The 14,705-nt window shown below is 41.2% G+C and overlaps 1 protein-coding gene across 2 annotated transcripts in view; it reads left to right on the top strand.

Moving 5' to 3' along the window:
* chst11 (carbohydrate (chondroitin 4) sulfotransferase 11) overlaps positions 1 to 9,681 on the top strand; it is a 51,492-nt gene extending 41,811 nt beyond the window's left edge. For both annotated transcript variants that reach the window (XM_041030621.1, XM_041030620.1), the window contains exons 2-4: positions 2,125 to 2,210; positions 4,755 to 4,984; positions 5,159 to 9,681. In XM_041030621.1, coding sequence (XP_040886555.1) covers positions 2,125 to 2,210; positions 4,755 to 4,984; positions 5,159 to 5,783 — 941 coding nt within the window. In that variant the 3' untranslated portion in view covers positions 5,784 to 9,681. The remainder of the gene's footprint in view (positions 1 to 2,124; positions 2,211 to 4,754; positions 4,985 to 5,158) is intronic.
* The last annotated feature ends 5,024 nt before the right edge of the window (positions 9,682 to 14,705 follow it).

The raw sequence follows: 14,705 nt of genomic DNA, 5'->3' as shown, positions 1-14,705 counted from the left end.
GTATCTAATAATAATGTGCAACATATTTTTTTTTTTTATCTAATATGGACTGCAACCAGATCCTGTGGCCAGGATCTTAGTTTTATACCAAATGGGGATGGTAGGATGGTATTGGTATCTTTGGCTGTATTCTCTACATACTGAGAATCTATTTCATTTATTTTAATTACTGTATTTCAGTTTTAGTTTTAACAAACATCATTTCCCATAAGCCCTTAAACATTGCAGGGTAAATATAAAGTTCCAGAGAATGACACAAGTCCATGGGCCCTGCACTAAAATTTGGGAACTGTAGTTTTTTGTTCATTTTTCCTGTCTTTATATGAGAAGATCATTTCTTTCAAAATGTGGAAAATATACCCTGGAAACATTGAGAAAATACTGATGAAAGAACTCAGGTACAGATGGACATGGAACAGCCTCTAGCAGGGATGGCATCAGTGCGTAACCATTTGTGGGATTCTCTAAGGATAGTAAATTGTAAAATTACAGGCCCATAAAATCATGTAGCTCTAAATGCTGGTTCAGAGCAGGGCTTTGTCTGAAAATATAAATATTAGACTTTTAAAAAGTGTTTTGTTTTCTTCTTAATCCTTGCACTGATAAAATCTTCATTTCTAGAGACTTGCTGCAGCATACTGTAGCTGCTTTGGCAAGCATGTGGCAGCCCAACACCTAATCAAGACACTTCTAGGTTTTTCCTTTCATTTGTCACCTGCCATTTGTCAGTGTGTTGAAAGGTCCGGCTGCACCAAACGTATTTATTATTTTCATCATTGTTCATTGTTTACTCTTTTTTTGCCTGGATCATGTCAGAAAACTGTCTGAATATTATCCATCAAAATTTCCCAGAGCCCACGGAGACATCTTTCAAATGAGGTGTTTTATCCAACATGCAGTCCAGAACCCAAATTTTTATAAATATGATCCAATGAAAAATAGAGAAAAGCAGCAAATCCTCACATTTCAGAGGCCAAAACCACCAAAAAATGGATCATTGTCTTGTTCAATCAAACATAATAGGTGCCAATCTGCTCAAAAAGATCAGGTTACTTCTTGAAAGAGAGAGACAAGTGTATCAGCAAGGACACAGAAAACATTATTTGCTTGCATATTGTATCGTCATTATGACTTTGTGACGCGAATGTAAACATGCATTGGAACGACGAGATCTAGTGATGGAAATGTACTGTAGAAAAATGTATCTGTGGTATTTCCATCTTTCCTGATGGCAGTAACACACGTTCATCCGTGGCCATAAAAAAATTTGGAATAAACGGACAAATCCTCGGCTGTCCTCATAGCAAGTTCATTTTCTTTCCTTGTCAGTCCTGCTGCCGTCCTTCAGCACTTTTCCATCCAGAGTAATTGGAGAGAGTGTGTTGGCGGGGGCGGGAGTGTTTGCGCTTGCTGCTCCCGCTGAGCCGCTGCCAGCAGCTACTGCTCTGTATCGAGTTGTGTGTTCAAGCTGAGACCCAGCCAAACAAATGCTGAACTGCGGCTTTTGCCCTTGGCATATAATCATTGTGCATGTCATGAATCCCTTTAGCTTTCTGCTTCCCGCCTGCAGCAGTTGGTCGTTTTAAGCAATGGTTCCCAAAGTGGCATCCTTGAGGAGGTGTCAAACAAACAGTAGCAAGATTTTACTCTTGCAATCAATCACAGAATTTAATTTATCTACCAAAGTGAAGGAGTAACTCCTCTGATTACAGGACTTTTCTGTCTACCGTTAGAGGAAGATGACAAAAGTAAATGTGAAAACACACAGACAGACCATACCGCATGAACACAAAACAAATGAAATCTCAGCGAACTTGTGCATGAAAACATACAGTACACAAGTACAACAGAAACCATTAAGACTTGTGGCCATGGTGGTTCCCATGTCGGAATAAAGATATCATGTTAAAAGGGTAACGACAACAGGCTTAAGTCCAGTAGATGAAGACTTTGTGTTCAGCATTTGACCAATAAGGGAAAAACTCTAGAACTCTTGAACATTAGTCTTGAGCTAAAAGGTTTTAAGTCTTGCTAGTCTGTCTTCCTTGTTTCTCTTTTCTTGATTGGTTTCGTTGGTTGGTTTGGAAGCCTTCAGTTCTTATTATTGTCTCTTCTGTTTTACAGTCATGCGGAGGAACCCCTTCATGGTGGACGGCTGCTGTAGGAAAGGGTCCCGCAACGCCCTGCAGGAGCTCTACAATCCCACCCAGGTAGGAGGCTAACATGACTGCATAACTAGTCTACCTTTATGTATCTCTGTATAGACGTAAATCTGGAGGTGACAGTAATCTGAGGCCATATTCATCTTCAGCTTTGAGGAATGAGAGTGGACAAAAAAAATTCAAAGATCAAAAAAGACTAGCGGTTTTGTTGAAGTCTGAGAACGTAACCTCTCCCAAGGACAAACAGGAAGGAGCTAAGTACTGAAATAAAGTGTTCTTAGCACTTGTATCCATGAAGAGCCAATATGCAGGGTGCCCTCATCAATGGCTTGTCTTTGTAGTCTTTGAAGCATCTTGTGGACTTTGTGGCTGGGCATGGACATATGTGTACAGGGGAGACTTAATGTTCTCTGTGATGGATTAGCAATATCAAGCAAGTGAATTGAAATCAATAGATGCCTTGAAGGTAGGCAATCAATTGAACAGCTTAAAGGTTTGACAAATATGTATACACAATTTGTAGTTTATGGACTATATACATCTGTTGTGTTTGAGTACAGTATATCAGTATTGTGGTGCAGGACCCTGGTCTCTATCTTTCCTCACACATCCAACTGTTCTGTCTTCCCTCTCCTCTGCCTCCTGTGTCCTTCGCTGTCTCAAGCTACTTCCTCACATTCACTCTCTGCTGGTTTCTTTTTTCCCTCTGGTGGCCATTTATCACTGTTCACCTTTAAACATATCCCTCGGTCACAGCAATTCCCCCAGGCGCTTCAGCTGCAGGTGTGTGTTCACCACTCATGGATAGGTTAAACTCAAAGGTCAAATTCCTGTGTGCAAAAAAAATAATTCTTGGCTAAGAAAGGATTCTTCTTCTTCTTCTTTCTGGGCAGTTAAGATTAGAGCAGGTGCTGGAGGTTAATTATCCGTGGAAGACTTTGTCACTCATGTAAACTCCCACTGATATATTTCTATGTGCTAAAGTGTTCTTGAACATCCATACTTGAGAGAAGCTGCTTGTTATGTTATGTCATGTTATGTCTCAAACATAATATACTGTCCTCAGATAATGCATCTACTGGGTGTCACCAGAATATCAATTAAAGCTGATATTCAGGGTTTTTTTTTATTCCATTTATAAACTAATATAATAAACCAAGGATAGGCCCATTAAAACTTATAGTTTACTGGCAGTGATCTTGGGACTTTTGAGAGCCCCAAGGATGTGTGGTGCGTGGTGATTCAGAATCGGATTTCACTTGAATAGGCAGCTACAGAACTCTTTTCTTCCTTCTAACCTTCCTCCTTTTTTTTAAAACCCCTCCCAGCTTCCTTTCTTCTCTATCCTTCTTTTCAACCGTCAGCAGATCAGGAGGAACATATTCATTACAGCCCCTTGCATCTAAGAAGAGCTGGTCCCGCTCTGATTCTCAGGTCGTATTTCTAACTCATAACACCTTTCAGTGAGAGTAATAGAACCATGGTGGGGAAATGAAGACTTGAAATACAGTACGGAAACAAAATCTCTACGTTCCCCTGTCGTCAGCTTCTCACACATTTTACTAATAAAAGTGCAGTGACAAGAAAAGGTGATTGTCATGAATGTACAGCTGGCTCATCTTGAACTTCTCCCGACAGAGTGAAGTAAAGATTTCACTATTTGCATGTGCAACAATGATAATTTCACACATACACACCCTCACATATGAATGTGAGGATGTGTTGCTATCATCTATTGCAGCTGCACAGGAAAACTGCCGAGCTGAAGGTTTGAGGCCCTTCTTTGACCTTGACCAATGGGAAGAGGTCAAACTAAATTGCCCATATTATGTGGAGCTGCTAACTACGTTTGTAGCTGTGGTTTCATGACTTTTGGTGGCTGATGCTCACCCACATGTCCACAGGGGATTAGGGGGCAATGTGCAAGCAAATAGGCAAGTAATAGTGTCTGCTGTCCCTTAGGAATGGCTTGAAATGGGCCAGAGGTCAGTAACCTCTATCACGGTTTCCTCTCTTTCCCCTCTCAGCCACACTTTTTCATTGAAACAGCAAGACGGACTTGTCTGAGCTGCTTGAAGAGGAAATAAAATGGCAGAAAGTAATCTGGGGAAAGAGGCAAGATAAGGAGGGGAGAAACTGAGGGAGAGCAGATGACAAGATTCCCTCCCTTTGTTTCTTTTCCCCATGTTAATTTACAGCGTTTGTCCTCCAGATGGGAGGCCACACACGCTTGCTGTAATATTTGTGTGGATGTCAGTTTGATATCTCTGAGCGAATAAAAAAAGGTAGAGATTTTCATCAACAAAGAGCTGCCATTTGTGCAGAAATTCCTTAGCTTTGATGTGTGGCACAGAGAGTACCACAAAGAAAGAAGAGGGAGGGATAAAAAAAAAAGGCCCTCTTCTTGAGCACAAAAGACTTTTCAAGTTACACTTTCATCACAATATATATATGTGTGTGTGTGTGTGTGTGTATATGTGTATATGTATGTATGTATGTGTATATATACGTATGTATATCCAGATGGTCACCTCCCGACAGTTTTTCGTTTGAATTTCACATCGTCTCTTTCTCTTATTTCTCCATGAACAGCCGGAGCTGTCAGCAGCAGCCATCCTCCACCAGACCAGGAGGGATCAGGTAGTGGATGCCTGTCGGGTCTACACCGCAACCAGCCGTAAGCGGCGAGTCTTGACTCCTGGAGACCTGAAACATCTCGTGGTGGACGAGGATCATGAGCTCATCTACTGCTATGTCCCGAAAGTGGCCTGTACCAACTGGAAACGTGTCATGATGGTTCTCACAGGTCGGGGCAAATACAAGTGAGTCTAGCACATATCAGACTGCTTCTTAAGCACTTAGAGAGTACCAGGGAAGTATATTGGTCAGGACCTATTGAATGATGTAGTAAATTTCACTGGATGTAAGTGATGATACAAAGACATGAGAATCATTCTTTGCTTTGTTCCTCACTGTCCTTTTTTTGTTTTCCATAGTGACCCAATGGAAATCCCTTCCAATGAAGCCCATATTCCATCTAACCTGAAGACGCTGAACCAGTACAGCATCGCTGAGATCAACCACCGCCTCAAGAACTATCTCAAGTTCCTCTTTGTTCGCGAGCCCTTTGAGAGGCTGGTGTCTGCATACCGCAACAAGTTCACCCTCAAGTACAACTCATCCTTTCACAAGCGTTTTGGCACCCGTATAGTCCGGCGCTACCGCAAGAATGCTACTCAGGATGCTCTGCTCCATGGTGCTGATGTCAAATTCAAGGAATTCACTGAGTACCTGGTGGACCCAGCCACACAACGCGATGGCCCGCTCAACGAGCACTGGCAGACCGTGTACCAGCTTTGCCACCCATGTCACATCCACTACGACCTGGTGGGCAAGTACGAGACACTGGAGGAGGACGCAAATTATGTGCTGCGGCTGGTAGGTGTTGGCAATTCCCTGCGCTTCCCAAGCTACGCCAAGTCCACTCGTACCACAGATACCATGACAGCCCAGTTCTTCAGCAATATCAGCACTCAGCAGCAGATCCAACTTTACCAGCTTTACAAGTTGGACTTCCTCATGTTCAACTACTCCACACCCAGCTACCTTCGGCTGGACTGACGGAGTACAGAGCCGAGACTCTGAGAATGGCTGCCTTTTTTTAAAGAAAGGCAACAAAATAAGTGAAGGGCAGACATTTTTTTGAAGCAAACGATTTAAAAAAAAAAAAACATCATCGGATCTTGCAGGTCTGAAATAAAACACATGAATGATTGCTGAAGGAAAGAATGATGATGCGTGCTTGTCTGGGCATAAGTGGAAGGATGTCCAATCAACTCTTGGTGACACAGAGAGCACTGATTGGATGAAAATGTGGGCTAAATGGACAATAAGCACGCAAAGATTAGAAATTAGAAGGTGAAGCAGGTCTTCAAGATGGGGAGCTTATCCCTAGAGGATGGACTTGAAGAGGAACTATCCTGATGATGCCCCATAAACATTTAAACAAACTGCTGACAAATTAGGTTGCTTCCGATTCTGTAAAGTTAACAGTGGCCTCGCACGTGCTCTGATGCCCCCCCAACGCATGGGAGGGAGCTAAGCTTACCCCCCCAGTCAATAGAGAAACTCCGTCAAATTGTAAAAGACACTTCATGCCCTTTGCTGCGATGCCAATATGGTGTATTAGCCCCCATTGCCCTTGCCCTCATTAGAGTCATACATTTCAGAGGGAAACTGGCTCATCAGTGCATCGAGGATGCACTGTAATGGATGGCTACTGACTGCACTCTCAAAACCTCTTCAACTGTAACTGTGGCGCCATGGCATTCAGTCAGCAGTTTGGACCAAACAAGTTCTGTCCCTGGTCTTTCTTATTATGATCTTGGCAGAAGGGACCTTTCGTGGACCCTGTGAAATCAGAGACACCTGCTGCAGCAGTGAAGTCTGTGGGTAAAAAATAATCATTGTCTGTAATGATCCTTGATACTTTGAACAACATGATGTGGTTAAGAAGGGTACGGGAGCAGTTCAGATGATTGGCGCACACCAGCTATTGTGAGCACCATCCTTACTGTTGAGATGAAAGAAAAGAGATGGCCTGCATGGTTGTGAAAGGGTTAAAGGGACTAGATCTCATAACCATGCCCTGCCATGTCGTACCCAGGGTCATCACATCCCTGCAAAGCATCTGTTCTGATGAACAATAATGATCAGTAAATTAAGATTATCCTTTTGTCTACATGCTTAGTTTATTTTTTACTGAAGCATTGCTGCGAGCAGCAATTACAAAAGATTATTTAATTTGCTTTGTTCATTAAACTAAGAGAAAGATTTCATATTTTTGTTTTCCTGGTTTAGGGTTTTTAAAGGTGAACTGTTAAAAGAATTCTGTGATGTTGATTTGTTTCTTCAGAACTTGCCTCCGATGCCACTACATTATTAGTGCATCTCGAAACTTTCATTTCTGAAGGATGTATGGTGTATATCAGCTTGTGGCTTTGTCCTTCTGAGCCTGAGACCATCAGAGACTTGTGGGTGACTTTGGGTGACCAAAATCACATCTGCTCTCAGATCATTGGGATGATTCCTTAACCAGAACATGAGAATGTTAAAGCTAATAACTGCACACTGATTGTAATTGGATTACAGGCTGGTTGTGTAAGTATTATACAGGAGGGGAGGGAGGTAGGGGAGGGAATGAGAGTGAGAACATCTCCTAAACCACAATGCAAAGGAAAATGAAATCTCTGTGCTTATATGTTGCCTATAAATAAGTAATTGGTCTAAATTTAAGTTACTACTCGGACTTATGATTAAGTCAAGATCCTCCAACCCTTTGAAAGTGCAATACTTAATAACTGGAGTATCATATTTAACAAAACTTTGCAAACATAGCAGCACAGCAACGACAAAAGTTTTTTTTGTCATTGAGAGTTTACCTTGATACTTTTACTTCACGCCAGAATCCCTGTAAAGTGGCTGGTGAAATGTCAGCATAACTTCCAAGTGATCTCCAGATCTTTAAATTATAAACATCTGGAGGCAAGGCAGTACCTGGGCAGGCAGTACAGACTTTAACACCCTTGGCTTAAGCTCCACATTTAGCCACAGAATTGATCACAGAGGACTTCTTAGCCTTCAAACAAGCCCGTTACAGAGGCTTGTATTTTCCTCCTCTCCAGCCTTGCTCGAAAAATGACCTGCTGTATATGAAAAAATGTAAACATCTGGTGTAAAATTCACAATTCATGCTTTTGTGCTTCTATCCCTGTTTTTAACCCCACAGTCTGCAAAACTTTTTCCTCCTTTTTCTAGTTTTTGTGGTTTTTATTTTGGATCCCTTTGGCACCAAAAACACAATACTCAAGATAAATTCCTCCAGAAATGTTATCATATCATCGGCATAGAGGGACAAAGCCAGGAAATTCTGATCAGCTTCTCTCCTTTTCTGCCTGATCCTGACATATCTAAAGTCCTAAAGCAGTATGTTTTTTGTACAACGTGGACATGATGTTGTTAATTCTGCTGCTGTTTTTTGAGCTGTCATGTTTGTATAAATTAATTACTCTGGTTGCCTCATGCACACACACACACACACACACACACACACACACACACAAAACCAATGTATCGCACTTTTCTTTCTTTGTGCCTTTCATTTAGCGCAACACACAAGCAGAAGAAGACTGAGAACACCTACTTGTGACTTGTTCTATAAACTTTGAGATCCGGGAACACATGAACATCATTGCAATTGAAGTTTGACAGGGCAAGGGGCAAGGCGTGCTCGGACAATCGAACAAGTTGTAAACAAGCCAGCAGTTTATCGGTTTAAAATGAAAAGTTGAGAACAGATGAAATGTCAAGAAAAATCTCCCACACTGTACTGGAAAGCTAGGTTTGTGCACAACTATGGCAAGCATGGTAGCTCAAATCAATCTTCCTGAAGAACATTAACATGTTCCACACCTTCTCTGATGGATGTCTACAACTAATTAAACTGTCTTTTATAAAACATTCATTGCACTTCATCCTGCTACACTACACATACCTTTTCATGTGAACTTTAGAGTTTAGATAATCTGGCTAAACTGTTAGCTTGTTTACTACCCCTGAGCGCATGTTTCTTGCCCCTTTATATTTTGTTGTAGCATCATTGCCTCTTTTCCCTGATCTCAGCAATTCATTTCTTTAAGTATAATGAAATGTTACTCATAGAAATTATGACCAAAATTTACGACCCAAACAAGCTAAGTTTTGATAAGTTCTCTCTCAGTCACAGATCAACTGTGAAGAAAATGTCAGATCCATTTCTGGGGTGGACCTTGCACCATCAGGCCCTGGTCTTTGTAGGGTTTTAAATACAGATTAATTATACTAGTTCATTTCTCCCCTATAAAAAAAACACTACATAGCTGAACACATGGGTGGAATTTGTCAGATTCGTCCACATTAGCGTGGTTGTGGTCTCTCAATGGGCCACTGTGTGGATTTTGTGCTGTGCGTGTGTGTGTATGTGTGTTGTGTGTGACCTTTTGAGTAATGAATCCTAGATTAGCTGTTACTGGATTTATACTTATACATCATCAGCATTTTTCACCATCCTGTCTAATGGGAGTGTGTGTGTGTGTGTGTGCGGGTGAGTGTGTGTGGATGTGCATGGATGCGTATGTTGACACTCCGTGCTGTACCTGCTCTGCCTTAGAGGGAAAGGCGAGACTCTCATTGCAACATTTATTTATTTATTTATTTCTCAGACGACTACGCGCACAGCCTTCTTCGCTATCACCATGGCAGCACACACACACACACACACACACAAACTCCTGCATCTCTCATTTACTCTGAGGACAGTCTCTCTCCGTGCTGTTGCACTCGGTTCATTTCAGAGGCTGTATTCACTGAAATCATGAATAATTGAGCGCGTACTATTGCGCTGAGTGTGGGAGAGTGTTGTCAATCCCGCAGCAGCCCGACCTCAGTTCATCCTGTCTGATGTTTTCACAATAAAATAACACTGAACCTCAGAGTGCCTCCCACTGCTTATTCCATGTGTGAGTGTCAAAATATGGAACAGTACACATCAGCCGCATATGACCTTTAACCCAGAGAACTCCATGCAGCTTCCATATTTATGTCTGGATATAATATAATGAAGAGGGATTTCTGAATAGCTGCTATTTGTAGGACTTAATCCTACAAATTAATTTTCCTAATTAACTCATTCATTATGTCCTATAAAAATAACTCTGCAGTAGTAAATTGAGAATCTGGTCACATGAATCATTAGTAATTTTAACATCATACCTGAAGGGAGGTCACGCAGAGTTCTAGTGTAGGAGGAGCCATCACTAAAAATGTAATAATATTTACTTGATGAGAGAAACAGATCTTTAAAAACCTGGGTATATAAGGTGTATAAATTCAAAATTATTAACGTACCACCAACCATATGTTACCACACGTGTTATATTTAGATGAACTGACACATTAAAACTCTTTATTTTTGTGTAGCTGCAGGTAACATTTCTGGAGGGTGGACTTGCTTAATGGCTTTTCAGTAATTCCCATGTGCACTGTGCATGACAGTAAAGTGTAACACTGAAATACTTACAATTTATTTTGGACACATCATATCACATTGGACCAGAATAATTGAATGAATGAATGAGACTTTTAAGTATAAAACATCTGAAAGGTGGTTTTGAAAGTTTCAAAACGTCACATATGAATGTAGAAGCTACTATCTACGAAAGAGCATACCTGTCCAGTATTGGACTTGTTTAATGAGTGATATGGACTTATAAATAATGTTGTAAATACAAAATGCTTCCTTTTTTTGTCAAGAGTTAGATGAGAAGATTGATAGATAGAAGATATTCCAGGGAAGCTGGTTTCTTTTGAAAAGCAGTAAATACGTGGATTCTACTTTCTTTGTTTGTAAAAGAGTCAACTGTAGATAAACTCAAGCAAAACTTCCATCCACTGTCCACTGCTGAGAGAGAGTTTAAGATGCTATTCATGCTTTTGCTGCCACTGAATGTGGGAGCATCAAACCATAGTTCAATCTCAGGCTATTGGAAAATTTTTGAGAAGACCTATCATTTATGATATTTTCAGGACAGAGGTTAGAGGAGAGGTTCACACTGTCTTTCTCATTGTGCTTTCAATTTAAGTGATGGGAGACAAAATATTTCTCCTGTCCACAAACGATTTCAAACATTTATCCTCTGACCTTAAGAACATTGCTGTTCATCTTCAGCTGTAAGGAAATAGATTCAAGACTATAGACACTTGAGGCTTGGTCTCAGCTTAAACCCTATTTACAGTGTTTGCAGCTTTTAATTTGATCTATTCCATTCATGCTTGGTCACTTACTGTTACGAAGATGAGAAAGCTACTTCTGGACTGTGCAGAGGAGTTTGAACACTAGCAAGAAAATATAAATTAGATGAGGTGCTGTCATAGAAAGATTGTTTGCATGCTTCTTTATCACAGATAATGCATTTTACTGAGGCTTCAGATTCAAGTTTCAAGACTTCCGACAAACAAGACCTTCTCTAACTTCCTGACTACTGCTGTGGTTCAATGTGACATGAAAGGTGAGGCACTTACTACTTAGCTGCTGCGTAGGTTAATGATGCCATATACAATCATCTGTCATCAAGAGGGAGAATTTCTCAGGTGGCCAGAGACAGAGGCAAAATGGAGAGATTGTCCCTGACAGCGACAGGTGATTAAAACATGAAGTTTTTTGTACAGTCTATGATACTTCAAAAGCCCTAAAGGAATAACAATAATTTCACTAATTACATTTCCTTTCCAGTCAGGACATCCTCTTGACGTATGGATGCAGGCACAGGTCCTGTCTGATTGAAGGATGGCTTCACAGTTATGTGTGTGTGTGGTTAAGACTTTCCACTGTGGTTGCTACATCATAAATCTGTTTAAAAGTTGGACTCAGACTACAAGTCTGCAGGGGTTGGTGTCTTCCCCAAGGACATTTGGACACATGGAGTCAAACCGCCAAGCCTTCAGTAAACGGACATCCAGTTATCCAGCAGGAGCCGCAGCTGTCCCTGACTTCTATTTTGTGGTGGTTTGAGGCCTAAACTGAGATTGGACACATCATTACTTCAGCGTAGAATGGTTTGAGTTATTAATCCAGTTGCGGCTGGACAGAGGGTGAAGGACAGTAACTGTCTGTTTCTGCTGGAGTCAGTTAATGATTGAGGATTGAGGTAACTTTGTCCCTCAGCCTGAAATGTGTCCTCACTCTGTGGTGACAGGTTCCCACAGAGCAAACAGCTTTCGGCCTCCTACCACTGTCTCAGTTCAGGCTTTGGTGGAGAAAATGAGACTGATAATCACCTAAATAAAGACAGATCGACCGGCGTTTGACTCCAAATGTACTGCAGGCTGTGCCATCCATCCTCAGCAACAGAACTATCCATCTTCCTGTGTCCAGAGTACAGTTACTGTTAGTGCAAAAAGATAGAGGGCACTGTGGTGAGGGTGCAGGGTTCAGAGCGTCACATCCAGACCAGCTGTCTCTGGGCTTTCTGGAGAAATGACAACATTTAGGCCAGTGGGATTTCGTCTGCATAAAACACTGCCGGCCACTACAATAGCTATATTTTCTTTGCTTAGGCAAAGCTTTCAACACCTGGTACCTTCAGACTTTCAGTCATTCAGTCGGCTGGACTTCAACAACTCATCAAGAATACTGTGCAAACTGATCAGTTATATTTCCTGTCACCTTTTTTGTCATGAAGCTATACATGATGTTTCAACACTACCTTTACGCTGCCAGCATTGGACTTAACAGAGTCCCCCCCAAAGTCCTGAATGATTTTATTTTTATAAACCGTGTGCAAACAAAATATTAACTTGATGACTTAATGACATCTTTTTGAAGACTACTGACCCTTTAGACCTGTATAGTGTGTTTATAGTACTCAGAGTCATGTCATCATCTGCCGCTTATCTGGGTCCAGGTTGCGGGGGTGACTGCCGCCCAGTCCAAAATGCACCAAAGTCCTACGGCACCTCCCACAGGTGGTGGGCCCATGGGAGGTGGTGCCGTCCAGAGTGGGGCTCAAACCTAAGGCCCTGAGAGATTGAGTCTCATGCTCTACCAACCTAGTACTCAGAGTTTCAAATGTTAATCAAAAGTGTTCAGTATTCAAAGTTCGTGTTAAATGCTTGGTCAATCTTAGTGGTAGATTTAGTTTTACATGAGGAAAGTGTTATTTGAGTTCATCTGTGATTTATGCGAGCACAGTGATTCACTCCTACACTGCGTTTTTTTTTTTTTTTTACATTATAACCAGACTGTACATGCTCTCATTTTCTCTGTCTCTCTCTTTTCTTCCCTTTGTCCTAATCTCATCACACTCCTCAACAGAGGGATTTCAGTGCTAGTTGGGGGTTGGAGATCCTTCGTCTCGCTCTCACCCACACATCTACTCCTGTGCGCACCCTTGTTCTCACCAGTGCCAGGATGAGGTGTTAAGATGACTCAGCCAACTTTCACCATGTACATGCTATGGTCTACTCTGATGAGCTGTAGCAAATGCCACAAAAACACACCACACCACACCAGTTTGTCAGATACCAGTGGTGAAAACATAATGAGCTTTCTTAATACATGGTACATTCTAGCATAAGTGTGTAGGTGTTTGGTGCAGCACCAATTATTACATATGCTCTGCAATCAAAGCTCAAACTGTGAGGTGCACTGCAGTTTGTGTGAAGGCCACATCTGAAACAACCACCACCAGTTCCTTCGTTTTCCTACCTTGCTCAAAACTGAAGCTTTTGTCTGCTGCATGCAGAGCTCACATGGTGGACATCTTTCACTTTCACTACTATTCACTTTCACTACTACTATAACTGCAGTGTGTCCATGTGGAAAAGAGGATGGCTACTTGTTAGCTACTGTGCTACTTGTGAGTTACTGCCCAAGGCTGTAATGCCTCTGCCAACCAATGAGGTTCCATTTTACATCCCTGGCTCTCTAGACTCTTGTAGTATTTGTAGGGATTTCTCTCTTTGGCAAAATGGAAGTTATCACCATACTGACTTGAAAAATTCCAGTAGATAATATAATATGTTATGCTATATATTCTTGGCTGATAAAGCTGATTCTGATAGGACACAGAATTGGGGTCATGACAGCCGACGATACTTCAAATATGGATGCTGCTGCAAAGAAGCTACAAATTCTAAGGAATGGCTACTTCGCACATGTCTTCAGCCTTCAGTATCCAACCAAATGTGAAATAGGGTCACAATCATCTTCCCTTCTGTTCATGAGTTATGGTGTTCAGTGATGGCAAGAAAAGCGTATGATGTCACAGTGAAGTTGACCTTTGACCTTTTGGATATAAAATAACACTACATGTCCTATTAGACAATTGTGTGAAATTTTAGCTGTAATTAGTAGGGATGCACCAAAATGAAAATTTTTGGCCAAAACCGAAAATGAGGAAACCAATGCCGAAAACCGAAAACCGAAACACCGAAAGAAATTATTTTGCCAATTATTAGTACCATTGCATTTATGGCTATGACTGTGTACTAACCTCATTAAAATTGCAAGGCATTGCGATTACATAAATTAATATGAATGTTTCAAAGAATAAATCAATTTAAACAAGACTGTAAAATTAAATATGTTCCCTCATAAAAACACAAAGTGCATATAAGTCAGGTGCATTTTAAAATTTTCGCTGTAGGACTACAACATAATAGTGTATCAAAAGAAAGATTGCCATAGTCCATATGTTAACCGTAGGCCTTTTAAAAACAACAAATGCACCAAGAATTGAAGCGCTTTAAGTTTTAAACTTCCTTGCCTTTTCAAAAACGTCCGCCACAGACGGAGTGGGCATGCTCGGAGGGATTTTCCTTTTCTGCGCTGCATTCCCCTCATATTCAGCATAGCAATCGAGATGTTTGGATCTCAGGTGATAAATTAAACCCGACGTGGAGAAATTCTTTGCAGATGCGCCCCCTCTTGAAATTTTGACAATACAT

The sequence above is a fragment of the Toxotes jaculatrix genome, chromosome 22 (assembly GCF_017976425.1).
Source record: "Toxotes jaculatrix isolate fToxJac2 chromosome 22, fToxJac2.pri, whole genome shotgun sequence".
Lineage (NCBI taxonomy): Eukaryota > Metazoa > Chordata > Actinopteri > Toxotidae > Toxotes > Toxotes jaculatrix.
This window is presented reverse-complemented; position numbering and strand designations above follow the sequence as displayed.